Here is a 27951-nt window from a genome sequence, read left to right as displayed (position 1 = left end):
ACTCTGAGGCCTACCCAAAATAAAGCTATATGCATTTAAAAATTATTTTATTTCTAAGTGATAAGAATTGAATAAAATATTTTGTTATTGAGCTATTTTCCTTATAAGCTTTTAATCAATCTTAATTATATCAGTCTGATAATAATACATTATTTAATATTAAATTTATGCAGTAACAATATAAATTAATTATAGGGCTGCAGCTTCTCATTTACTGGATTAAAACTGGAGCTGAGAATCTAAAGTTTCTGATGAAGATTCCTACCTCTGAATAACATTAATTTTGGCTTTGATCTGAATATGATGCCATTACTTCGAGAATATATCAAATATAGTTGTTTTTAAGAGGTAGCTTTGCAGTTCTCAATGTGATTTGGCTAATGTGAAATATAAAAAATTAGATGTAAATTGATATTACAACTAAAATTCCTTCCTGATACTGTCATTGTTTTTTTTTTTTTTTTTTTTTTTGAGACAGAGTCTCGCTCTGTCGCCTAGGCTGGAGTGCAGTGGCGCAATCTTGGCTCACTGCAAGCTCCACCTCCCAGGTTCACGCCATTCTCCTACCTCAGCCTCCCGAGTAGCTGGGACTACGAGTGCCCGTCACCACACCCGGCTAATTTTTTGTAGTTTTAGTAGAGATGGGGTTTCACTGTGTTAGCCAAGATGGTCTCGATCTCCTGACCTCGTGATCTGCCCGCCTCGGCTTCCCAAAGTGCTGGGATTACTGGCGTGAGCCACTGTGCCCGGCCTTCTGTCATTCTAAATACAGTTTTATATAATGTCTCTATTTGGTTAGTCCACATTCTTGATGATCTGTTCCAATACATAGAGCTTCAATTTAAACCTTACGTTAGATCACATCTAAGATTTAAATGTTTGCAAGTATGGTGTAAATTGTACTACAAGGACACCAGAGCAATTACAGTTAACCTACAAAAACACCCAACATGTTTTTGAAGAGTTGTCATGATCAACATAGTCTTATTTCTGAAAAATTGTCATTAGGGAAAGAAACTGAGCAGCTCAGCTTTGTACCCTAAAGTAGAGGAGCTAATAGACAGTAAGTGTTCACTGTGAAATTTCTGGGTGAATGCATCTCCTCTAAATGTCCCTGTCAGAGGGAACAGAAGCAGTGGCAAACACAGAGGTACCATCATTAAAGATTATCCTGTGTTTCCTGAGGAGGACTAATTTCACCTCCTGTCTCCAATCTCTGAATTCTTAGCCTGGGAGTCCTCAGAGGAGCTTCAGGGCAAGTGAACTTCATTTCTGGCCCTTCATTTAGGAGGTGGGCTAGGTTGGGAGGCACTAAGCCAGATTTGGAAATAGGAAGTGAGAATCTTAGCCAGCATCAGGGAGGCAGGAACCACAGCCCAGCACTGTTAAGACAGCAATATAGCTCTTTCACTATGGACATCTGCTTTGAGAAGAATTTTGAACTTCTTATAGAAGTATTTTTATAGGACATTAAACCATAACTCAGAGAGTCCCTTTTTGGTATATCTTTAGGTCTAAATATATTGAGGATTGTCATAATTACTCTACAAAAGTTATCTTCAATTGGCAAGGCAGGATCAAGACGTATTTATATACAGTCAGTATAATTGAACTAAGCAGATAATTGTCCTCATGGGATTAATGAGTAATTCCATACATCTCTCAAACAATTCAACATAAAAACTAGTAGCAAATCCTGAATATTGTAGAAGTGTATGAACTTCTACAGACTGAATAACTGTCTTTCATATTTGTTTTTTTCTAAAATATTTTACTTTTGCCTGATCTGCAAATTCTTAAATTAATTTTCTTAAGCTTTAGCGATACTTTAGTTATAAAGCACATTATATTAAGGTAGACTTTTAGTAGAAGGATCAAAATTGTTATTTGTAGTTTCTAATTAACTGATAATTATAAACATAATATTATTTTAAAGTGTTCAGCTCCAAAGATATGGAGAACCCCTAATGGCAAAACAATTGAGATGGATACACAGTTCACCATCAGAGCCAGAGAGCTGCAAAATATCTATAAGTGCATTATGCTGAAAAATATCTCTCAAGATGAGAGGCTGGATGTGCTTTTAACTCTTAAACACACTGTAAAGGTATGTTAACTTTCTCTTAGTTTGGGGGTAGAGTTCACTATCAATAAAAAAAAATTAATGAAATACTAAAACAAATAAAGTGTTTTACATTAAGAATTGTTTTGGTATAATTTGGGAAGGATGTGGTTTATGCATTAATATTTACCTAAAAGTTCTCCAAATATGTTATAATACATAATAAATGTAAATATAATGAATGTAAATGTATCTGTATGCAATGAATGCAAATATATGCAGTATAGCATGAGATTAATAATTACATAAACAGCAATTATAATCTACATATGTTGACTTTTTCAGTGAAAAATTGATTTTTAGCAGTTTTAAAGCAGCACCATTGTATTTTTATCTTTTTTCTTGTCAATTATTGATTTTCTGTGTTCTTCATCCTACTTTTAATGAAAACAAAGTTGGCGGATATCACAGATCAAATTTTCCCAAGACACAAACAACAAACTCAGAGATGGGGTTTATATTCAGGAAGTTTGTTGGAGAGTGCTATCAGGATAATTCCTGTGAGGGAGTAGAGAAATCAGAATTGGGAGGATGGAGAAATTAAATTGTGGTGGATTCTCAACAATGACTTCAGCCAGTGTAACAGGGAATTCTGAAACTGGAAAGGCCATCCAGAGTTGTCCTGAATTTAGGCAAGGGGCCAGGACAATTTACTCCCACTTTGACCATGTATTGGATGGGCTGCCCCCAGAAGGGCATAGCTTTGGATGAGGTAACTTTCTTTATTAGAGAGCAGTTCTCAGAAAGAGCCTCACTTGAGAGTTGTCAGCCAACAATCTACCAGGATGGGGAGAGCCTCACTTGAGAGTTGTCAGCCAGCAATCTACCAGGATGGGGAGAGTACACATACTGCTGCCTGGATCCACTTCATGTTGTAGGTTTTAGGATTAGCTCCTCCGGATTTAGATAGGCCCGAAAGCAAGGTTAATAAGAAAAACTGCAGCCCCTAGTGTAGTCATTGGCTTTAAGGCCACAAGACATGCTCACTGTTTCCTTCATCTACTATCTGTTTTAGATTTCCTTCTCCCCGAACTAGCATCTTGACTGGTCCAGGTGGCCCACTTTTTGGAGTGACTTGTACCTTGAGAGGTCTGAACCACAGGTCACTATGCTTTTCTCAGGCTGAGGCTACCAGACTTCCATTTACTGTCAAAATCAGGCAAAGATATACCAAGAAATGCCCATTACCTGGGTGCCAAACATATTCTTCTCTGTCCCTGTTGGGTAATAACTGCACCATTGTCTTTTGAAGATCAGAGTCAGTTACCTCTATAAGCAAGAAAACACTTGCCTTGCCCGCAGGTCTCTTGGCCTGCAGAACTTAGGCATTAGTTGTAGCTCAGAGTTTAATAGGACTTACACTGTGTCATACATTAGAAGCATTTTTCCTCCAGGAATTAGGACCTCTAAACTTGAAAAGTCCAGAGTTACAGGGGCAGGAAGCAAAAATTTCCCAAGTAGTAAGTGGGGCCATTTTTACTTTCACCTCCTCTGTTCCCAGACTAAGGCAGTTACAGGGCTTCCACTTGGTCTTCCTCATCATGGTAGCTCTTACTCCACAGGTCATGAAATCAAGGGTAATGAGGCTGTGCCAACTATCAAGTATTCTATTCCAGTTATATATTCAAGGAGCAGGGAAATGAATGCTAGGTGGCCCTGTGAACCCAGTAGATCCATTATGATCTGGACCTGGGCCAGGACTTGATTTAGTTTTTGTTTTCACATATCCCAGACTTTCACAGGATCCTGGGTCTTTATACTGCCACAGCAATTAGTCATTTGATTCAGGATGTCCCTGAGAAGAAACGTGACCTTAGATGAGGCAGTTTATTTTCAGCTGATGGTAACTGTCTGTCTTCAGGCAAGATGGCTCTCTTCAGCACAGGGAATTCTCAGAGAGAGGCTCAGTGGAGAGCTGTCAGCTACCACAAACTGCTGCTGAGAGTCTGCTTCAGTGCTGAAGTAGGGCTGATCTGGGCAGCACACTCGAACATTCATCACAATGAATATTTTGTCTATATTCCTAATTAAAGGGGAAACCCTGCTGTTATTAGGACCATTGGTATAGCTCTTGCATTTTATAGCTCAAATTAAAGGAAATACTGAGCTTACATTATGGTCAGTGTAAATAAATTAAATAATTTATATTATTTTATTTAATTTATCCTGACCATAATGTAAGCTCAGTATTTAATGTAAGCTTATATAATAAGTGGGCAATAGAGGTAAAAAGTATTTGGGTTCTGAATTGTGCTTTTGAGTTCTCAAGTTAATAAGACACTTGGCAGATGCTTGTTCAGTATAGCATAGAAATATGGGTTGTTTCTGTTTGATCATCTGTATTAACTAAAGTTTATACATAAGCAGTGGATTAGATAACTGCATGGTCAGTCTGTTTTGGTCATCGATATGGCGCAGATTGCCAGAACATATAGACATAGATATTGTAATGAACATCAGTGGTTCACTATATATAACAGCTGAAAACTATCAGCCATATTTAGGTCCATCTAAGTGAGCTACATGATTACAAACCTGAGAATTTCGTAAGCATAACATTTTGATACCCTGTGTAGGTTTCTTTACTCCTAACTGTAAAGAACGCTCTTTCTGTGGATGAGTTTGTGTGTCTGTCCTCCAAGGCACACAAAACTCTTAAAACGCATTAAATAATTGGGTAAATGGTTCTTCCAGGGAGACATCTCCATGGCAGCAAAGGCATTGACTGCCTTTTTTCTGGACCACTTTTTCAAAGATGTTTGTGTAGTGACCAACCTTGAAAGATAGAGATAGGTAGGGAGGAAGAAGCAATAGGTCCAGAGGTAGGAAATAAACATGATACTTACAGAGGGCAGTAAAAAGACCAGATTGGCAAAAAGAGAGTGCTTAGGGAATACAATATAAATCCTGACATAATTAGGACCAGTAATAAAAAGGCCAAAGGATGGACTCATAAAAGGCAAATCATGCATATCTTAATATGTTTAGTATGAAATATTCATATATACATTTACTTGAAAATATTTTGATGGAGGATTCTGACTCTATTCATTTATGGCTGCACAACCTTAAAATAAGTTAATATTTATGAAAATCAGTTTTGTCATTTGTAAAATTAGTTGCTCTGAGAATATGTATGTGTGTATCTATCTACATGTATGTAGATATATATACACACACATATATAAACATAAAAACTTAATATAGTGCCTTACAAAGAGGGGGGCCTCAATAAATAATAGGTGTTATTTTGATGATAGTTACTAATACAGACCAGTGAATTTTAAACCTCAGTACATATTAGAATCACCTGGAGAGCCTGAGAGAGGGACAGCATGAATGAATATGTGCATAAATGAGTATAATACCTAGGCCCCACTTCAGAGCAGTTAAATTAGCTCTTCAGGTATGAGGACAATATTAAAATTTTTAAAAATCTCCCCCAGGTCCTTCTAAGGTGCCTCCAGGGTAAAGGACCACTGATGCAGACTCTCGTATTAGCCTTACCAACTATGTAGTACAAAGTACAGAAGAGCATTATTTTACAATTAATGACTTTATCTTCTGACTCCTTCATTCAAGCTGTGTATCTTCCAGTTTTCCCTTGGCAGTTGGAGGACCTTATAAATATTTCTACATTAATCGCTTATTACTTGTGGCTTTGTGGCTTTTTCATCCAACCACACTCATTTCTATTACCTTATAAAAAATATTGTGACCTATAATAAATAGGCAGAAAAGTGAATAAAATATATACGTACAGTTTAACAAATATTAAACAGGAAGTTGCCAACGTTTCTGGTGTCCTCTTTTCCCTTCGAATTACAATTCCTCCTGTCATCTTCTAGAAGTAACTATATACTGACTTTCATGGTAGTCATTTTCTTGATTTTTCTTCAGTTTTACCACCTCTGTATAAATCTTTAAATAATATGGTTTAGTGTTGCTTATTCTTGAATTTTATTTGACAGAATTGTACTATATCTGTTATTTTGTACCTTGAGTATTTTGCTTAAAATTAATTTGTAAGATTTAAGTTTTTGTTGTATATAGCTATATATACAACAAAAAAATCAGATAATATTTTATTGTATGAATAAACCGTAATTTATTAATGTAATCAATTTATTTATGGACAATTGGCTGTTTCTAATTTTCAGTGAATATAAACAGTAGAGCTCTACATGCACATTTCTTTAAAGAACCTAAGAGTAGAATTCCTGGGTCATAGATTATGCATATCTTTAACTCCAGTATGTCGGATAATACCGATTTTTTTCCAAATTAGTTTTGCCAATTTATACTCCTACTGGCAATGTTTCATTTCTTTAGGAATGTAGATTTTGGTTCGTTTTGATGGCAATTTGAAAATGAACTTAGTGATTTGTAAAATTTTATACCATATATTTTTGTTTTTTGTATAGGAACATGAATGTAAACTAACTCGGGAAATTCTAGAATTGATTGACAGAGAGGTTGACCTTATGATGAGAGGAGTCAAACATCATAACCTTGAAGGACTCCGAAAAAGAATTGCGACACTCTTTTTTCATTATATCAAAACACCTCTGTTTAATCCTGAAGTTGCAAAATACCTTAAGGTATTTTACATTTTTCTCTATATTCCTTTTTCAAAATCCTAAGATGTGGTATAGTAAATTGAAGTATATTCAAATTTTGCTTTAACACTTTACTTGGGAGTCCATGTGGAATACCATCTTATTGGTAGTATCTCCTTTGAATGATACTTTGTGATGTTGGTAAACTAAACTTACTCATTTGACATGTGTGTATTTCCAACCTTCAATTATTTCCTAATCTCTTCACCAACTTTCCAACTGAATATTGCATCATGTTGAATGTATTATGATTTCTCACGCCTCCGTGGCTTTGTACACACCATTGGTTTCCCCTGGAATGCTATTCAGTATTTACCCAGCCAATTCCTGTTCATTTTCTAAAACTCAACTCTCATCTCTCCTCCTTCATGTGGCCTCACAGGGAGTTAAATTCTTTTTTTCTGAGATTCCATGTTATACCTTGTTTGTGTTCCTTATAACACTTATCACAAAGTTATAATTATTACTGAACAGGTCCATATGGATATTCTGAGAGAACTTCAAATGTAACATATTTGAATTACACTATCTTCTCCAACTCCAGTGTCGTTAGGCTTCTGTGGGAATTTTGCTCTCTAAAGCCAAGATAAATGCTTCATTGCCTTCTTACTGTGCAGAGCTATTTGAAACACTATTAGTAAAACTCTTGGGGTGGAGAATGTTGTCAGAGAATTATAGTTTTATTTCAATGATTATATTCAGTTAAAATTTACTTAAAAAGCTGACTAAACATCTTTAGCTTTTTTTAAAAAACAAAATCTCATATTTAGTCAAAACTTCTAGAAGAATAAAAATTGTTTAATTTTTATATTTTTTAACTTGATTTTTAAAAACCTGATTGTATTGCAAAAAGGATATTAAAATATAACAAAAGTCCAAGAGAAAAAGTTCCCATTATATTATTTCATATTCAAACCAGTGTTTCATTTGTCTGAGCCACCTTCTTTCTCTGTAGACTTATTCCGTTTATCTTTGGAGTAATACAATTGATAGAGTTCCTACAATTTTAGATAATGTTGTATCATTTTATTCATTTTTAAAATTTGTCTTTGGTAAAATTTACTCTTTTTAGTAAGTTCTGAAAAATGTATAGAGTCATGTAACCAGTAGCACAGTCAAAATAAGAAATGGTCCTGTCAGCCCCCAGAATTCTCTAATGCTGTCACCTTGTAGTCAGCTTTTTCCCTAAATTCCCGATCTTTGGCAAACACTGATATGTGTTTTATTTTTATAGTTTTATCTATTTCAGAAGGTTATATAAATGGAATCATACTATATGTAGTCTTTTGAGACTGACGTCTTTCACTTAGCATATTGCATTTGAGATTCACCCATGTTTTTGAGTGCATCAGTGGTTTGTTTTTATAGCTGAAAAATATTCTAATATCTGGATGTACAAGAGTTCTTTAAAAATCCATTCACAGTTGTAGGACATTTGGATTGTTTAGAGTTTTGGTCTTTTATGAATAAAGTCATTATAAGCACTAGATATGAGTTTTTGGGTAAATTGATTGTTTTGGGGTAAATTCCTAGAAAGTGGCGTATTGAATCACATAGTAAATGCATGTTTACTTTAAAAAGAGACTACCAAACATTTTTTTCCAAACTGACTGCACCATGTTGCATTTCTGCCTGCAGTATATGATAAATATATTAATTAAGATAAAGGATTTAAAGTTTGTTCTTGAGTCTAGGACACATCTATGGATTATCCTGTACTTCTTTTTTGGGGGGAATATGCTCTTCAATATCTCAAACTACTGGCTGGATTTAAAAGTTACTGACTTTAAAAAGGAATGGCTCATTTGCACATTTTTAGTTTGCATAGTGGGAGAAGAATTTGAAGGAACACCACTACCCCCACAACCACTTTTTGGGAGTAGGCCAGCATGAAGCACCCAGTGTACTCTGGAGAATTCGTAGAGTTAAATTCTGTAGCTTAAATGGAGCCCTCTGTCATCATAATCATAATAAAAATGAGTTATTTTTTTCTTGCACAATTTCAGATGGGTAGAGAATTTCTTTCCATGGCATTATAATAAATGCTCCATCTATAATGGAGAGGTGTACTAACGCGTTTTCATGAGGTTGACTGATATATTTGCTAATTTAATGCCTAGGAGGCATGAAGATAAAATAATCATTCAAGATAAACAAAATGTGTAAATCTCAAAATAAGAAAAGGAACCAGATAAGTTGTCTTCTGGATCTTTGATCATACACCTAGATCACTCTTCTTTTCTCCTGAAGAATTGACTACCCATTAAATTTACATATTGTCTTCTCTCTCAAAATTACAAGACAAGGGACAATGAAGTTTTCAAAGAATATTACCCTTTGGGAAGATGGAGCGTTTAGGAAAAGTAAGGCAGAGTAGAAGGGAAGGTGCAGAAAGGTAACACATGTTTAGAACAAAGTAAAACATTAGAAGGGATTATAATGGTAAATATTTTAAATCCACATTAAGTAAGAGAAAAAATTTATAGAACATTGATGTCCATTTCCTTCTTTATAAAAATATTTTTTGAAAGTCTTATATATCACATGCAAACTCTGTTGCTGCTTAATCTTTACTTTCATGGAAGCCAGAGGTACCATAAATTAGGAAAGACTGGCATATATATATGTCTTGATTCAGTTTGTGTTGAAATGTTCACAATTCACTCATTCATTCATGGTACTTTAGCCCATAGTGAATAATTGGATTGATTATTTTATGGTAGAATTACTTTCTGTCTATTGCTTTAGACATAGAATTTCAAACTTTGAAAATTAATCATTTGAACTAATCTAAATTTGTTTTGAAGATAAATTAAATGAGAAGAACAATTGAGTTAGTGGGTTTTTACTTATATGTGAATCTAGCTATCGCCTATAGGAATAACTAATGTAATATAGAACTGAAAAAAATCTAAATTTTCTTAACAATAAAAAGCCTCTTCCTACTATTTTTTTCAGTCAATTAATTTTATAAGTGATTTTACCACAAATATCTAAGATTTGATGAATAACAGATTTTCAGTATTTTGGCAGGATGAATAAATACTGCTTGAAATTTAGATTTTCTGTAGGATAAGAAGTTCAGGGAAAAATATAATTTTAGAAATTAGCCAACTTTTTTTTTTTAATCTCATTCTAAGATAAGTTAGCCCTTTTTGCTTCTATTGGTTGGGATCATATTTGGCCTGGCCTGGCCTGGCTTTTATACCTTTTTTTTTTTTTTTTTCTTACTATTTAGGTCCCTCAAGACCCATTGAAATTTTATAAGAAGATTTACTTTTGCCACAGTTGCCAGCTTTATTTGCCTTCTACAGAATTTTCTGTATCATCCACCTCACGCCGCATATACCGGTGTCGTAACTGCATTAGCCTTGAGAATGAGGCTCAAAAACGAGAATCATTTTTGAAGTACAAATGTTTACTTCAACAGCTCTACTATACAGAAGCTGATTATGAAGATGATTCTAAAATTGCTTTCTTGATGCAGGTATGGTCAATAAGGGGTGCCAATTATAGCTGAAGCTTGTCAAGGAGGCTATCTTGCAATCTTTTGCATGTTCGTGTGTGTGTGTGATTGTTTAATGACTCTCTATTCCACAAGACTGTAAGCTCTGTGATGGCAGGAGTATGCTTTTTTCCCTCCTGCTCACCATTATACCTCTATAACCTAATACAGTACCAAGTTTTTATTTAAGGCCCTCAATATTTGTTGAATGAATGAATGACTTTTACAGAAACTGATGTTACATATACACATACTAGTGTTTATGAATAACAGTAATAATTAGTGTAAACTGAATGTGACCATAATGATAAATAACACCAAAAGTGAAAGCTAAGGCTTATAGAAAGTAAAAAAAAAAAAAAATACCTTAGGGAAAGACTTTGGTACTTGTCTATGTAAAGTGTTGATATGATACCACACAACTGGAAAGTTTCTGGCCAGAGTTCTTTTGGATGAATCATTGCATTGGATCATTGACCCTATCAGTAATCTGCTTCTCGTAAGAACTTCTAGCTCTGTGAGAGGGTGGAGCCTGTGAGATCAGGAATTCTGGCCTGAATTCCTAACTTAACCACTACTTTGATCTCTTTGGTTATTCCATGACTTCTATTGGGTTGTTTGGGCCAGAGGATAGTCTGTGTCTCTACAAAATAAAAACAAATTCCTGACACTATTTGGACTTAGGTAAGGGAGTGAGAAAAGAGAAGTACTTACTTGTTGTTGATATGACTACCCAACATTAGCCACTTATTAATAAAAGTATGTTACAGAGCACTATTGACCTCATTGATGATATTTGTGTTCACAGACTGTGAAATAAGGGCAAATTTTCTGTAAATTAAAGTTATTAATTAAAATGAACTAAATTGTATTTAATACCAAATAGGAAAATAGGCACTACTATGAATAGAAAACTTTATAGAGATTAAAAAAAAGATACCAAATGTGATGTGCTTTGTTAAAAAATTCTTCTAAATCAGTAGCTTTCAAACTTTTAAATCTCAATCCATAGTAAAAATGTATTTTTATGACAACCTGATATAGGCATGCAGATAATTCTCAATACTCAGTACCTATATGGCTTTACACACTTTATTGAGTTAATCAGCACAAAAATCCTGTCAAAATAGGCATTATTTCCATTCTGCAGATGAGGAAAGGGAAGCACTGTGTGGTTAACTAACTTGTCCAAGTTTACGCTACTAAGTACCAGCACCAGGATTGAAAACTAGGCAGTCTGATTCCCAGCATCCATACGTGTAAATACATGCTGTTCTGCCTCAGAAATAAAAGTTTCCAAAATAATGTTTATCTTTACCCCTATGGATGCACTCTGATATTTTCTAATCAATCTCAGTCTTCTTATTCTAATTTCCATTTGGAAAACTTTGGTATCACCCAAGAGGTAGCAACCCACAGTTTGAAAAACACAAATTAAAATGATTACATATTTTGTCCAATAGAATGAATATTTTGTTAATAAATTTGATGTTTATTTCAGCTTAAATTCTTATTTGCTACCTTTATTCAGGAATTATTGACATGACAGATGTATATTTCCTTGTAGAGAATCTTAGATGTACTAGGGCTTTAATATAAGTCACCAACAAGTGCTGCCTCAATATTCCATGTTATATTAGTCAGATTTCTCCTGAGAAACAGAACCAATAGAAAATGTTATACATATATGTTATATATATACATATAAGGAGATTTGTTACAAGGAATTTGCTCACATAATTATGGAGGCTGGTAAGTCTAAAACCTAAGCAGCTGATGGCCCAGTTCAAGTCTGATGACCAGCAGGCTGCTATAGAACCAGGAAGAGCCAATGTCTCAATGCAATGGCCATTAGGCAGGAACAGTCTTCCTTACTTGGGGACAGGGTGAACTTTTTGTTCTATTCAGGCCTTCAACTGATTGGATAAAACCCACTCACATTATGGAAGACAATCTGCTTTACTCAGTCTACTGACTTAAATGTTAATCTCATCCAAAAGTACCCTCACATAAATACCAGAATACCTTTTGACCAAATATCTGGGTATCCTGTGGCCTCGTCAAGTTGATGTAAAATCAACCATTACACATATTGAATGAAAAAATTCTAGGGAGCATTGTAACCTTTCAGATAAGGATAATCTCCATTAGATGTGATTTAATTTCAATACCGTATCTGTATAGGGTTTTGGTCTCTTATATTACTTTTCCAGTGTCTAGGATTAGCAGACAAATATGTGTCCAGTAGCTTCCCCCCCTTGTAATTGGTGTAGTTTTGATTAACATTTATTTCAGTAATAGTGTTTGAGGCATAATTTGAATGTTTGAACATTCTCATAAATAGTAAATCTTGTGGACAACAGCAAAGATTAGCACATATTAAATGTGAACATGATGTCATGTAAAATGAAAAGGTGAAAGTTAATATATATATAAAGTAAATATTCTGCAAGAGATTTGAGTGTTGTACTAGTCACCTCGTTTATCTGTAATGCATACAAATACTGCCTAATATAATAGGCAGTGGTATTGCTCTGTTACTGCAAAAATTTCAAGTACAATGACTACTTGAAAGGTAGAAAGCTCTTAGAGACTGCCAACCACACTTATCATGTGCACATTTGACATTTACGTGCAAATAAACACGTTATTCTGTGTGATATAATTTCAAAATTATTAGTACAGTTGAGCAACTAAATTAAAAACAAAAATGTAAACAAGATGCATTTTGAATGTAAGTAAAATATATAAAACATTGAATTTTAAAGGTCTATAAATTTAGTTTTCATAGCAGCTGTGTACAGAGTATTGTCTTTTTTAGCATTAAGTAAAAGCTAGAATGCATTCGTTGAGCTTAATATATTGAATTATCAATTTATGAAATACTGTCGTAGCCGATGATGACAGGTTCTTTTTGTTTTTTACTTTGGCAGATTGTTTAGGTTTTGTCTACTCATTTTACAGAAAATATTTCTGCTCTCACACTTTTTCACAGAAGCTTTTTTAAAAAATGTTCTTTTTACATGCTTATACTTTGTTGAGTTTGTCCCTCTCTGGCAATTGTAAATTTATAATGCAGACCCCATGATAAAAAGTCATTCCAAGAGTTTTAGCTAATAAAATTTACATTTTTAAAAAAGTTTTAAACAGCTATTTCATTACCCCTCTTTTTTATTAAAACAACCAAGTCTTTTAATTAACACTAAGTGAATTACTTATCTTTATTAAATCTCAGCTTCCTGTGTTCGCTTCAGCAGCCCATATACTGAAATTGGAACAATACAGAGAAGATTAGCATGGCCCTTGGACAAGGATGACATGCAAACTTGTGAAGTGTTCCATATAAAAAAAAAAAATCTCAGCTTCTTCATTTGTAAAATGGCAGTAAAAGGTTTTAAAAGGTCCCTACAATGGCCCTGAAATTAAGATGGTACTTACTAATGAATGTTTAAAAATCATTCAATACCATATGTTTATTATGGTAACATTACAGTATTATTAAGATTATATTAAGGTAAAATTAGCATACTGAAATAAATTTATACTGCTTACTCTGGTTTAGAGATGGGTACGCAACTGTGAGACTGATAATGTAGTTTAGGCAAAATGAACGGAAGTTTAGTGAAAAATAAGGGGCTATGTGTCATGGAAACCTAGTAAATAATATTTCACTTAAAAATACTCTATAATTTAATTATTTGCTCAAGATAATAATCTTAAACAAATTTAAACTACATTGTTTTTAAAACTTGCTTTAACATGCAGCTACAAGACATTCAGTACCTGACAGAGAACATATGGGCGTCCCAGTCAGTCCTCAGTGCCTGTGACAATCTCAGTGATCTTGTCATGGTCAGGTGGAATAAATCCCTGGAGTGGTCCCCCTGGAACTGTATTCTTCTTACCAAAGATGAAGCAGCTGCTCATCTCAAGCTAACAAGTATTGAAGAGGTAAGAAATTTGAATTTTATTTGGGAAGTTAATTTAATGATTGGAATTATTAGAGATAGCTGGACTGCCTTCTAATATATTCAATGCTTAAATACTTCCATCAGATTAAGAAACAGAACTTATGGATTAACAGCAAAAAAAATATGCATGGCATATATGGCACAGATTAAATAAAAGGTATATATAAGAGATTTGAACATATTACAAGTCCTAAACATCATACCGGTCTCTCCTAATAGCAAGTTTAAGCACATTCCACAGTAAATTCCACGAAGGCAGCGATTTTGTTCAGCTTATTTACGTCTATTTCTCTAATGCCTACAATACTGCCTGTCACAGAATGGAGTTTATAAGTATTTGTTGAATGAATAAATGTGCATTACCACCAGATAGGTATTATGGAACCCAGAATCTTTCCTTCTTTGATTAATTATCATGAGTCTGTTTAAAAACACCCAACTCTCAAATTTTGTTCATAATTTTGTGCTCTAAATGGCAATCATACTGATGGGGTGTAGTTCTGATGCTCCATTTTTCATTTGCTTCCAACTTGCTGGGAGTGGAGCAAGCACTGTAAACATTAAATGCCATTTACTGTAATTTTAGTAACTTACATGATACAATCTGTAAAACATTTTGATGGGTAAATTGAGGGACTCCTGAAGAGTTCCTAGAGAGCTCCATTTACACTAGGTCCAGGATCCCAAGAGTTAATACTGATTCTCTGCATTGTTTAATTCCACACAAGATGTCAGCTAAAGGAAAGTAAAGAAATGACAAAATGCAATAGTCGTTTAAAATAGTGTGATTCCCTATTTGTTTTTTTCAGTGGAACAAGGGGTGATGAATATAAAGATAAGAAACTAGCTAAAGTTTTAGTTTTAAAACATTTTTTAGTTTTAAGAAGCCAGGCTAAGAAAAATTTCACTCTAGGGATTGAAAGAAAAGGTAGCAATAAGTTGAAGCTGTATTAAATGTTATATTTAGTAAACTAAGCTGCCTCATAAATATTTAATCACAGGAAGCATAGTCAATACTAGCAATATCATTTCATCTAGGACCCATGATGAGATTGAAGTTCATTCCCAAAGCTGATATTCCAGTGCTTCTTCAATTAATCCACACAACTCCCTTTGTGCATTTAATCAAATTACTGCAGTATCAAATTAAATGTTCTATTCACATGCATTTCTAATTTCAGAATGCCAGTCTTATTGAATTTCTGTAAAGGGCACCAAGATTTGCAAGCAGACAAACTGGAAAAACATTTGCTTTTTTTATGGTTTTGGGCTGATACAATCTTTTAACTATTAACTTTCAGCCCAGTTAAAGAGTAGTTTATATCTTGCAGAAAGATGGAGCATTTTCAGAATTTTCTTAATGTTCAGAGATATTTGCTTTCTTAAGAAGTTAAAAAAATACTTGAAAGTTAATATGAAACAGGTATAGGAAATGTGGAAAAACACTTTCATTAATGTGAACTTTAAGTGGAGCGGATTGATCTCTCCTTGTGTGCACATTGGCCAAAGTAGGAACAATCATGGACTTAAAATTAGTAATCCTGACCCAGTTACTCAAATCTCTGTCACTGACAACTTTACATTAAAACCTGCCCTCTTTGCTTCATAAATTTTTAGAAAGATTAGCTAAATAAGTGGAATCAGTGAAGAGAATAAAAGCAGCTCTGGCTCTGAATTCTAGCTTTACCATTCATGAATTGGGAGAAATTGGACAAATTTGTGAATGTCTCAATGACCCAGTTTTCTCATCTATAAAAAAGAGATAATGGTATCTCATCATAGGGAAGCTTTGAGTAGACCATTATTTAAAGCTTTCTGCATAGTTTTTTTTGGCATGAATAAACTTAGGTAGTAACTATACACTTTAAAAATTTTTGATGCATTTTATTTTTAATTTTAATAAAAGCAATATATTATTGGCTTAGAATCTGAACAGAATAAAAAATGTAATGTAGAAAGTAAAAGTCTCAGAGGTTGAGGGAATAGGAAGAGATTTGTTAAGGATACAAAAATTATAGCTAGATGGGAGGAGTGAGTTCTAGTACTGTTCTGTGGCACTGTAGGTTGTCTATAGTTAATTACAATACATAGTTTCAAATAGCTAGAAGCAGCATATTAAATGTTCCCAGCACAAAGAAATAATAAATGTTTGAGATGAATATGCTAATTACTCTGATCATGATCTATGTATCATGCCATCACTATGTACCCCATAAATATGTACAATTATTATCAATTAAAAAAATTTAAAAATGATTGAATGAATAAAGGGAAGCAAATAGGCAAATCTCCCATGTAGAATTCCAAATAATTTATGTAGATACTCTCCACTCTTAAGGAGATGGAGAATAACTCTCCACCCTTTAAGTGTGGGCTGTACATAATAACTCCTTTCCAAAGACTATATTATGGATGCAAGTGGAGGAACTTTACAGTAGAGAAACCTGACAAGCACTATCTCAGCCAGGTAATCCAGATTAACAGCAGCAGTGCTGTCATGTTGATGGTATGTACTGTTGATATGATGTGAGGAGAAGGGCACTTCACCCCCTGTGGTCTTCCTCTCCAAAACCCATCCCTTCAGTCTAATAATGAAGAAAACATAGGACAAACCCAGATTGAGAAACATTCAGGAAAATGTGGGTGTGGGGTATATGGGACCTTTCTGTAATATTCTTAGAACTATTTATACACCCAAAGAATTTGTGGACATAGTTTAAAACCATCACATGGCTATTTCAAGAGAATGGACCTTATTTCAATGGGAAAAAAGGTCTCTTGATGTCCACCCATCCCTATCTCCACGTTGCAATGGTAACTACTATTTCTTATGTATATAATAATCTGTTGAAATCCTTCTGGAAGTTTTCTATGTGTATGTAAGTATATACACTTTTACTGTAGCAGGAATTTCATATTAAATGACTCTGAGACTTAGTTTCTTTGCTTTACTTAACAATATAAATAATATAATATGGAAATATATTCATTTATTTAAGAGTTACTTATTAGTGCCTTGGACACATATACCATAATTTATCTCATCTTTAATAATTTATAGTTCTGTAAAGGCACTTTGAAAACCTATAAAGTTTTGTACATGTGTAAGTTAATATAGCATAATAAAGTGTGTTAGTTTTTCTTGAATGAAATATGGGCTAAGAAGTGGTAGAAACAAAGTTAGATTAACTCAAAAGATGAATATTTTAACCTAGTAAATTTTTCTGTTAAGAGGAAATTTTAATAAGCCCAGGATACTCCTATATAATGCTTTCTGCTCCTTTGGTCCTTTCACCCGGGACTTTCTTTTATCTTTGATTTGACCCTCTGAAGAGACCTTTATTGAGGGAATATCTTATTCTCAGAAAATAAATTTTAGGAAGAAGTATAGGTAGTATTTGTGATTTGATTGAAAAGAGGGCCAATTAAGATTAATAGGTAATAGATTACATTTATTAATTTAACCAGAATTTACTTTTGGATGTGCCAAATACTGTACTAAGTAATTACAGAGAAACAAGAAAATTTAATGAATTTAACTTTTTGTTGTCTCAGCTGCGTTTGGGTTCAGCTACAAGAACAGAAAAAGCAATTTATAATGATTTAATCAAATATGGGTTTAGTTTGCTTATGTAACAAGAAAGTTCAAAGGTTGGCAGTTTGGGGCTAGTATGGTGACTCCACCTTGTTCTCAGAAATTCAGGCCATCTCACTTTTTCCTCAGCCATATTTAATCTTCAGCTTTCTCTCTCATGTTTAGTGGGCTCTTAGTGATAGGATAGCTAGTTCATCTTCTTCATTACATATACCTCTCAGTAATGGCAAAAGGCTAGAGGTGCTTGATAGGTGACTCTTCCCATTCTTTAAAGTCCCTTTCAAAGGCTTTATTCAATTATATATATATAATTATATAAGGTTATATATATTGTGTATAATTAAATAATCTTGGAAGACATTTAGTTGTCACGTCTCCTTAGATTCTTCTTGGTGGTGACAGTTTCTCAGACTTTCCTTGTTTTGTATTTTTTTATTTTTGTTTTTTCTCACCTCAATATCTATAACATTAATAATATAATTATATATATATTCTAACTAGATACCCCCAGTTAGAATAAAGGCTTAAGAAAGCTAGACATATCACACCCTATACAAAATCAGGCCTCTGGCTCAAATGGAAGAGAGAATGAATATTGAGTTGGTAACTAGCAGTGGTTTAAACTTAGAGAAGTCAGAGGGAGAGTTGGGGAAAACTTCCAGGTTTAAGTATCATAGGAGCTGAGTCGTGAATGATGATAGACAATGTGAGAAAAATAAAGGTAGTCTGGGATGAAAGAATTGAAAAGCAAAGGCACCGAGGCGTGACAGTATTTTTACCTGGCAAAATATATCTGTGATATTTACTAGAATTTGATTTTTTTCTTTGCAGGGATATGAACGCTCATTTATTCACAAGATCAAACACAAACATATCCTGGCTAAGAACTATTTTTCTCAGATTCCAGTGCTGGCATCATTTATACTTAATGATGGTGAAATTGATGAGATCAGATGGAAATATCACTCAGACACAACACCGAAGATTATAGAATCCCAGAGGCCTCCTCCTTAGATGATCCAGGAGTATTTGTTTGATGATCGGCATTTTGTTAACTGCTAATAGGGTAATACAGAGGTCACAGAGTGTGGAAATGGAATTTAATCTGTTTATTGATTTTGTTTTTTGTTTTTCATAGTATTTTGAGTTATATAAAGACAAAACATTTCTATATAAGTATTCTGTTGTTAGGAAGTTAGTGCTAAATTGAAATGCAAATTAATATTCTGGAGTAAAGGAAACGTTTTAAAATGTGTTTTCACACTAAATTTTTAAAAAATTTTCAAGTATATTAGAGTTAAAATCTAACAACCAAATAAAAACTAGACAACTTTCAATTTATTTATTTTAGATAAAATGTAGTTATAGGAAGCTAATCAGTATGTGGAGGGGAGGAAACATTACAAAGTACTCTTTCTTGAAAACTTCTATAAGTAGGATAAAAAAATTTATATTTTAGTATAGGCATTTGAATCTTTGCAGTTTATTGTCTGCTTTCACCTTCCATCCTTCTCGTAATCCCAATAAAACAATTGAAACTATTTATAAATAAACAAAAACCCTTCATTCTGGGTAAACAATGGAGCTATTAGCATATGCAAGAAAAACTCCCTGTGGGCAATGGTGAAACTGTAAGAAGAATAAACTTGGTTAAATAAACCATAACAACCCCCTTCTCCAATAAACCAAAGGAGTGACCTTGACCACATATACGTTAGGGACCTACGGTGATGAACAACGGTTTGCCAGTCAGTGTTTTTTTTGGTTGTTTGTTTGTTTGTTTGTTTTTATTATACTTTAAGTTTTAGGGTACATGTGCACAACGTGTAGGTTTGTTACATATGTATACATTTTCCATGTTGATGTGCTGCACCCATTAACTCATCATTTAGCATTAGGTATATCTCCTAATGCTATCCCTCCCTCCCTCCTCCCACCCCACAATAGGCACGGGTGTGTGATGTTCCCCTTCCTGTGTCCATGTGTTCTCATTGTTCAATTCCCACCTATGAGTGAGAACATGTGGTATTTGGTTTTTTGTCCTTGCGATAGTTTGCTGAGAATGATGGTTTCCAGCTTCATCCATGTCCCTATAAAGGACATGAACTCATCATTTTTTATGGCTGCATAGTATTCCATGGTGTATATGTGCCACATTTTCTTAATCCAGTCTATCATTGTTGGACATTTGAGTTGGTTCCAAGTCTTTGCTATTGTGAATAGTGCCGCAATAAACAAACGTGTGCATGTGTCTTTATAGCAGCATGATTTATAATCCTTTGGGTATATACCCAGTAATGGGGTTGCTGGCTCAAATGGTATTTCTAGTTCTAGATCCTTGAAGAATCGCCACACTGACTTCCACAATGGTTGAACTAGTTTACAGTCCCACCAACAGTGTAAAAGTGTTCCTATTTCTCCACATCCTCTCTAGCAACTGTTGTTTCCTGACTTTTTAATGATTGCCATTCTAACTGGTGTGAGATGGTATCTCATTGTAATTTTGATTTGCATTTCTCTGATGGCCAGTGATGATGAGCATTTTTTCATGTGTCTGTTGGCTGCATAAATGTCTTCTTTTGAGAAGTGTCTGTTCATATCCTTTGCCCACTTTTTGATGGGGTTGTTTATTTCTTGTAAATTTGTTTGAGTTCTTTGTAGATTCTGGATATTAGCCCTTTGTCAGATGAGTAGATTGCAAAAATTTTCTCCCATTCTGTAGGTTGCCTGTTCACCCTGATGGTAGTTTCTTTTGCTGTGCAGAAGCTCTTTAGTTTAATTAGATCCCATTAGTCAATTTTGGCTTTTGTTGCCATTGCTTTCGGTGTTTTAGACATGAAGTCCTTGCCCATGCCTATGTCCTGAATGGTATTTCCCAGGTTTTCTTCTAGGGTTTTTATGGTTTCAGGTCTAACATTTAAGTCTTCAATCCATCTTGAATTAATTTTTGTATAAGGTGTAAGGAAGGGATCCAGTTTCAGCTTTCTACATATGGCTAGCCAGTTTTCCCAGCACCATTTATTAAATAGGGAATCCTTTCCCCATTTCTTGTTTTTGTCAGCTTTGTCAAAGATCAGATGGTTGTAGATATGCCGCATTATTTCTGAGGGCTCTGTTCTGTTCCATTGGTCTATATCTCTGTTTTGGTACCAGTACCATGCTGTTTTGGTTACTGTAGCCTTGTAGTATAGTTTGAAGTCAGGTAGCATGATGCCTCCAGCTTTGTTCTATTGGCTTAGGATTGACTTGGCGATGCGGGCTTATTTTTGATTCCATACAAACTTTAAAGTAGTTTTTTCCAATTCTGTGAACAGTCATTGGTAGCTTGATGGGGATGGCATTGAATCTATAAATTACCTTGGGCAGTATGGCCATTTTCATGATATTTATTCTTGCTACCCATGAGCATGGAACGTTCTTCCATTTGTTTGTATTCTCTTTTATTTCATTGAGGAGTGGTTTGTAGTTCTCCTTGAAGAGGTCCTTCACATCCCTTGTAAGTGGATTCCTAGGTATTTTATTCTGTTTGAAGCAATTGTGAATGGGAGTTCACTCATGATTTGGCTCTCTGTTTGTCTGTTACTGGTGTATAAGAATGCTTGTGATTTTTGCACACTGATTTTGTATCCTGAGACTTTGCTGAAGTTGCTTATCAGCTTAAGGAGATTTTGGACTGAGATGATGGGGTTTTCTAGATATACAATCATGTCATCTGCAAACAAGGACAATTTGACTTCCTCTTTTCCTAATCGAATACCCTTTATTTCCTTCTCCTGCCTGATTGCCCTGGCCAGAACGTCCAACACTACGTTGAATAGGAGTGGTGAGAGAGGGCATCCCTGTCTTGTACCAGTTTTCAAAGGGAATGCTTCCAGTTTTTGCCCATTCAGTATGATATTGGCTGTGGGTTTGTCATAGATAGCTCTTATTATTTTGAGATATGTCCGATCAATACCTAATTTACTGAGAGTTTTTAGCATGAAGGGTTGTTGAATTTTGTCAAAGGCTTTTTCTGCATCTATTGAGATAATCATGTGGTTTTTGTCATTGGTTCTGTTTATATGCTGGATTACGTTTATTGATTTGCATGTGTTGAACCAGCCTTGCATCCCAAGGATGAAGCCCACTTGATCATGGTGGATAAGCTTTTTGATGTGCTGCTGGATTCAGTTTGCCAGTATTTCATTGAGGATTTTTGCATTGATGTTCATCAGGGATATTGGTCTAAAATTCTCTTTTTTGTTGTGTCTCTGCCAGGTGTTGGTATCAGGATGACGCTGGCCTCATAAAATGAGTTAGGGAGGATTCCCTCTTTTTCTGTTGATTGGAATAGTTTCAGAAAGAATGGTACCAGCTCCTCCTTGTATCTCTGGTAGAATTCAGCTGTGAATCCATCTGGTCCTTGACTTTTTTTGGTTGGTAAGCTATTAATTATTGCCTTAATTTCAGAGCCTGTTATTGGTCTATTCAGAGATTCAACTTCTTCCTGGTTTAGTCTTTGGAGGGTTTATGTGTCGAGGAATTTATCCATTTCTTCTAGATTTTCTAGTTTATTTGCATAGAGGTGTTTATAATATTCTTTCATGGTAGTTTGTGTTTCTGTGGGATTGGTGGTGATGTGCCCTTTGTCATTTTTTATTGTGTCTATTTGATTCTTCTCTCTGTTCTTCTTTATTAGTCTTGCTAGTGGTCTATCAATTTTGTTGATCTTTTCAAGAAACCAGCTCCTGGATTCACTGATTTTTTGAAGGGATTTTTGTGTCTCTGTTTCCTTCAGTTCTGCTCTGATCTTAGTTATTTCTTGCCTTCTGCTAGCTTTTCAATGTGTTTGCTCTTGCTTCTCTAGTTCTTTTAATTGTGATGTTAAGGTGTCAATTTTAGATCTTTCCTGCTTTCTCTTGTGGACATTTAGTGCTATAAATTTCCCTCTACACACTGCTTTGAATGTGTCCCAGAGATTCTGGTACGTTGTGTCTTTGTTCTCATTGGTTTCAAAGAACATCTTTATTTCTGCCTTCATTTTGTTATGTACCCAGTAGTCATTCAGGAGCAGGTTGTTCAGTTTCCATGTAGTTGAGAGGTTTTGAGTGAGTTTCTTAATCCTGAGTTCTAGTTTGATTGCACTGTGGTCTGAGAGACAGTTTGTTATAATTTCTGTTCTTTTACATTTGCTGAGGAGAGCTTTACTTCCAACTATGTGGTCAATTTTTGGAATAAGTGTGGTGTCGTGCTGAAAAGAATGTATATTCTATTGATTTGGGGTGGAGAGTTCTGTAGATGTCTATTAGGTCTGCTTGGTGCAGAGCTGAGTTCAATTCCTGGATATCCTTGTTAACTTTCTGTCTCGTTGATCTGTCTAATGTTGACAGTGGGGTGTTAAAGTCTCCCACTATTATTGTGTGGGAGTCTAAGTCTCTTTGTAGGTTTCTAAAGACTTGCTTTATGAATCTGGGCGCTCCTGTATTGGGTGCATATATATTTAGGATAGTTAGCTCTTCTTGTTGAATTGATCCCTTTACCATTATGTAATAGCCTTATTTGTCTCTTTTGATCTTTGTTGGTTTAAAGTCTGTTTTATCAGAGACTAGGATTGCAACCCCTGCCTTTTTTTGTTTTCCATTTGCTTGGTAGATCTTCCTCCATCCCTTTGAGCCTATGTGTGTCTCTGCATGTGAGATGGGTTTCCTGAATACAGCACACTGATGGGTCTTGACTCTTTATCCAATTTGCCAGTCTGTGTCTTTTAATTGGAGCATTTAGCCCATTTACATTTAAGGTTAATATTGTTATGTGTGAATCTGATCCTGTCATTATGATGTTAGTTGATTATTTTGCTCATTAGTTGATACAGTTTCTTCCTAGCCTCGATGGCCTTTACAATTTGGCATGTTTTTGCAGTGGCTGGTACCGGTTGTTCCTTTCCATGTTTAGTGCTTCCTTCAGGAGCTCTTTTAGGGCAGGCCTGGTAGTGACAAAATCTCTCAGCATTTGGTTGTCTGTAAGGGATTTTATTTCTCCTTCGCTTATGAAGCTTAGTTTGGCTGGATATGAAATTCTGGGTTGAAAATTCTTTTCTTTAAGAATGTTGAATATCGGCCCCCGCTCTCTTCTGGCTTGTAGAGTTTCTGCTGAGAGATCAGCTGTTAGTCTGATGGGCTTCCCTTTGTGGGTAACCTGACCTTTCTCTCTGGCTGTCCTTAACATTTTTTCCTCCATTTCAACTTTGGTGAATCTGACAATTACGTGTCTTGGAGTTGCTCTTCTCGAGGAGTATCTTTGTGGCGTTCTCTGTATTTCCTGAATTTGAATGTTGGCCTGCCTTGCTAGATTGGGGAAGTTCTCCTGGATAATATCCTGCAGAGTGTTTTCCAACTTGGTTCCATTCTCCCCATCATTTTCGGGTAGACCAATCAGACGTAGATTTGGTCTTTTCACATAGTCCCATATTTCTTGGAGGCTTTGTTTGTTTCTTTTTATTCTTTTTTCTCTAATCTTCTCTTCTTGCTTCATTTCATTCATTGGATCTTCCATCAGTGATACCCTTTCTTCCAGTTGATCGAATCAGCTACTGAGGCTTGTGCTTTCATCACGTAGTTCTCGTGCCATGGTTTTCGGCTCCATCAGGTCATTTAAGGACTTCTCTGCATTGGTTATTCTAGTTAGCCATTCGTCTAATGATTTTTCAAGGTTTTAAACTTCTTTGCCATGGGTTCAACTTCCTCCTTTAGCTCGGAGTAGTTTGATTGTCTGAAGCCTTCTTCTCTCAACTTGTCAAAGTCATTCTCCGTCCAGCTTTGTTCTGTTGCTGGTGAGGAGCTGCGTTCCTTTGGAGGAGAGGCGGTCTGATTTTTAGAGTTTCCAGTTTTTCTGCTCTGTTTTTTCCCCATCTTCGTGGTTTTATCTACCTTTGGTCTTTGATGATGGTGACATACAGATGGGGTTTTGATGTGGATATCCTTTCTGTTTGTTAATTTTCCTTCTAACAGTCAGGACCCTCAGCTGCAGGTCTGTTAGAGTTTGCTGGAGGTCCACTCCAGACAGTTTGCGTGGGTATCAGCAGTGGAGGCTGCAGAACAGTGGATATTGGTGAACAGCAAATGTTGCTGCCTGATCGTTCCTCTGGATGTTTTGTCTCAGAGGAGTACCCGGCTGTGTGAGGTGTCAGTCTGCCCCTACTGGGGGGTGCCTCCCAGTTAGGCTACTTGGGGGTCAGGGACCCACTTGAGGAGGCATTCTGTTTGTTCTCAGATCTCAAGCTGCATGCTGGGAGAACCACTACTCTCTTCAAGGCTGTCAGACAGGGACATTTAAGTCTGCAGAGGTTTCTACTGCCTTTTGTTTGGCTATGCCCTGCCCCCAGAGGTGGAGTCTACAGAGGCAGGCAGGCCTCCTTGAGCTGCGGTGGGCTCCACCCAGTTTGAGCTTCCCAGCAGCTTTGTTTACCTAGTCAAGCCTCAGCAATGGCGGGTGCCCCTCCCCCATCCTCACTGCCAGCTTGCAGTTTGATCTCAGACTGCTGTGCTAGCAATGAGTGAGGCTCTGTGGGCATAGGACCCTTTGAGCCAGGCGTGGGATATATTCTCCTGGTGTGCCGTTTGCTAAGACAGCTGGAAAAGCACAGTATTAAGGTGGGAGTGACCTGATTATCCAGGTGCCATCTGTCACCCCTTTCTTTGACTAGGAAAGGGAATTCCCTGACCCCTCGTGTTTCCCAGGTGAGGTGATGCCTCGCCCTGCTTTGGCTTACGCTTGATGCACTGCACCCACTGTCCTGCCCCCACTGTCTGATACTCCCCAGTGAGATGAACCTGATACCTCAGTTGGAAATGCAGAAATCACCCATCTTCTGCGCCGCTCACACTGGGAGCTGTAGACTGGAGCTGTTCCTGTTCACCAATTCTTATTTGTATTGCCTCTCAGCTCCAGTGATGTACTTCTTTGCCCTGCTTGCGATACTGAAGCTGAACCCTTAAATGTTTCTCCTTTGCCAGCCGGACCATGTTAAGTATTGCTACTGGAGGGAAATGTAAGGAGAATTTAGTGAGGGGCTTATTTTCTTGGTTCCCATGTGCTTTTTTGAATCCTTGTTCCATGTGGTGGGGAGCAGTGGGCAGAACACCCAGTGGCACCCACCCACCAGTGAGTTTTGCCAGCACTTCTGCGTGTGGCTGGAATACCCAGTGGTGGTGTTTACTCTCCCATGAGTTTTGTCAACACCCCAGTGATTAGCTCCCCAGTGAATCTTGCCAGCAATCTCATGAGCAGTTTCCTGCTTGTCACCCCTGGCTTGTGGTATTACAACACACTTCTCTGCCACATCTACATCTTCTATATCAAGGTCTGATTCTCAGCTTTGGGTACGGCATGTTTTCAAACTTGTTTCTTCTTTGGGTGATCTGCCTCTACCTTAAAGGTGGACAGATCCCTGCATCTGCTGTTCTGTATTCTTAAGAGGTCTCTCAGTAGTAGTTAATCCCTTGTTACTAGTCAATAATTCTTTATATTAAAATTTCCCAGTTCAAATTACAGTGTTGCTTTTAATCTCCTAACTGGACCTTGGCAGATACAGGAGAGAATGTTCAGATTTCTTCTTTAAAGTAAGAAACCATTTGCTCTACTTTGTATTACCCACCATTAAGAAAGAGGCATAATGCTTAGTAGGCTTCTTAGATTCTGGGGGAAACATAAGCCACATTTGGATATGGGGCTTTAAACTATTTATTGAATAAACCTTAAAACTGCCAGTTTTAAGGGAAATAAAGGCACTTCTGCTTGGGCCATGTGACTTAGCAAACCCTATACCTGTAGTATAGGAAATATGCTCTTTTCTGCCAAGTGTTCTGATCTTCTTTTGGGTCATGGTGGAAACTGAATACCCAGTCATGATTCACTAAATGACTATGTTACTCAAAATGCTCATAATAAACTGTGAATTATCAGATCCACACAATAATAGAGTTGACCATGCACAGCATCATTTCTGTAAAGTAGAGATTATATGAGAATATCCTTTAAGGTCTGGAATTTACAAGTAAACTTCATGAGGTAGATAGTTCAAACTCCCATGATATGTTCTCCTTCTGCTTTTCTATTTACCCCTCAAATAACAACTGTGGATTCTGGCTGGGTGTGGTGGCTCACGCCTGTAATCCCAGCACTTTGGGAGGCCGAGACGGGTGGATCACTTGAGGTCAGGAGTTCGAGACCAGCCTGGCCAACATGGTGAAACCCTGTCTCTACTAAAAATACAAAAATTAGCAGGGCTTGGTGCGGGGTGCCTGTAGTCCCAGCTACTCGGGTGGCTGAGGCAGGAGAATTGCTTGAACCCCAAAGGCAGAGGTTGCAGTGAATGGAGATCATACCACTGCACTCCAGCCTGGGTGACAGAGACAGACTCCATCTCAAAACAACAACAACAACAACAACAACAGCAACAAACAACTATGGATTCATGAAGAGTTCCCTATGACCACTTAAATGAAAGAAAAAAAATGAGCCAGTTTATAGAAGGATCCATACACTATGGTGTCAGAACATGATCTGGTTGAGAGACAGGTGTGCTCTCATGCTGCCCACTGTATTACAGCTCCACTGGAGATGGTCATGGGAGACAGTGATAAAGAGAATTCTATCAGAAGGAAAAATTTCAGGTGCTGCATGTTTGTGGGATGAGAGATGGCTGCTAGTATAGATCTAGAAATATCCATAGCAAGCAGCCAAAAAGTTGTTCAACAGAAAAGAGACTTGGGAAGAATAAGAACTAGAAAATTGGTGATGAGGAATTCTAGGGAAGCTGCATGTGGATAGGCATGCCCTAGGTAAGTGTGCTTCAGGTGGCATTCACTGCAGAGGAAGCTGTCAGTATTCAAATGGACAAGACCATTCCTCCTGTGGATGTCAGTCAGCTTCTTTTGCTGTCCTTTCTGGTGCTTACTCAGTGGATCCATTTACAAAGTGACTGTGACAGTATAGATGGAGCTTACTCATGGGCTTAACCACAGAGATTTTTTTTCACAAAGGCTGCTTTGGCTACCACCACTGCTGGGTGTCCAGCCTACCAACAGCACAGGCCAATAAAAAGCCACAAAACGATATTATTCCCCAGGAAATCTATCTAGCCATCAGGTGACTGGTGGATT

At 36.2% G+C, this 27951-nt stretch overlaps 1 protein-coding gene and 1 non-coding gene across 4 annotated transcripts in view; both read left to right on the top strand.

Annotated features, from left to right (window-relative positions):
• Nucleotides 1-20064, top strand: part of IQUB (IQ motif and ubiquitin domain containing) — a 123404-nt gene extending 103340 nt beyond the window's left edge. For 2 of the 3 annotated variants that reach the window (XM_063642181.1, XM_055283841.2), the window contains exons 9-13: nucleotides 1937-2107; nucleotides 6547-6723; nucleotides 9980-10228; nucleotides 14012-14197; nucleotides 18644-20064. In XM_063642181.1, coding sequence (XP_063498251.1) covers nucleotides 1937-2107; nucleotides 6547-6723; nucleotides 9980-10228; nucleotides 14012-14197; nucleotides 18644-18826 — 966 coding nt within the window. In that variant the 3' untranslated portion in view covers nucleotides 18827-20064. Of the gene's footprint in view, nucleotides 1-1936; nucleotides 2108-6546; nucleotides 6724-9979; nucleotides 10229-13481; nucleotides 13561-14011; nucleotides 14198-18643 lie in introns of those variants that run through there. The other variant, XM_055283844.2, reaches the window with a different exon arrangement.
• On the top strand, nucleotides 13488-13594 carry LOC129485503 (U6 spliceosomal RNA). Its single transcript, XR_008658655.1, has one exon. It is a non-coding gene; the product is annotated as a U6 spliceosomal RNA (small nuclear RNA).
• Nucleotides 20065-27951: the final 7887 nt, after the last annotated feature.

The sequence above is a fragment of the Symphalangus syndactylus genome, chromosome 6, assembly GCF_028878055.3.
Source record: "Symphalangus syndactylus isolate Jambi chromosome 6, NHGRI_mSymSyn1-v2.1_pri, whole genome shotgun sequence".
NCBI classification, from domain to species: Eukaryota; Metazoa; Chordata; class Mammalia; order Primates; family Hylobatidae; genus Symphalangus; species Symphalangus syndactylus.
This window is presented reverse-complemented; position numbering and strand designations above follow the sequence as displayed.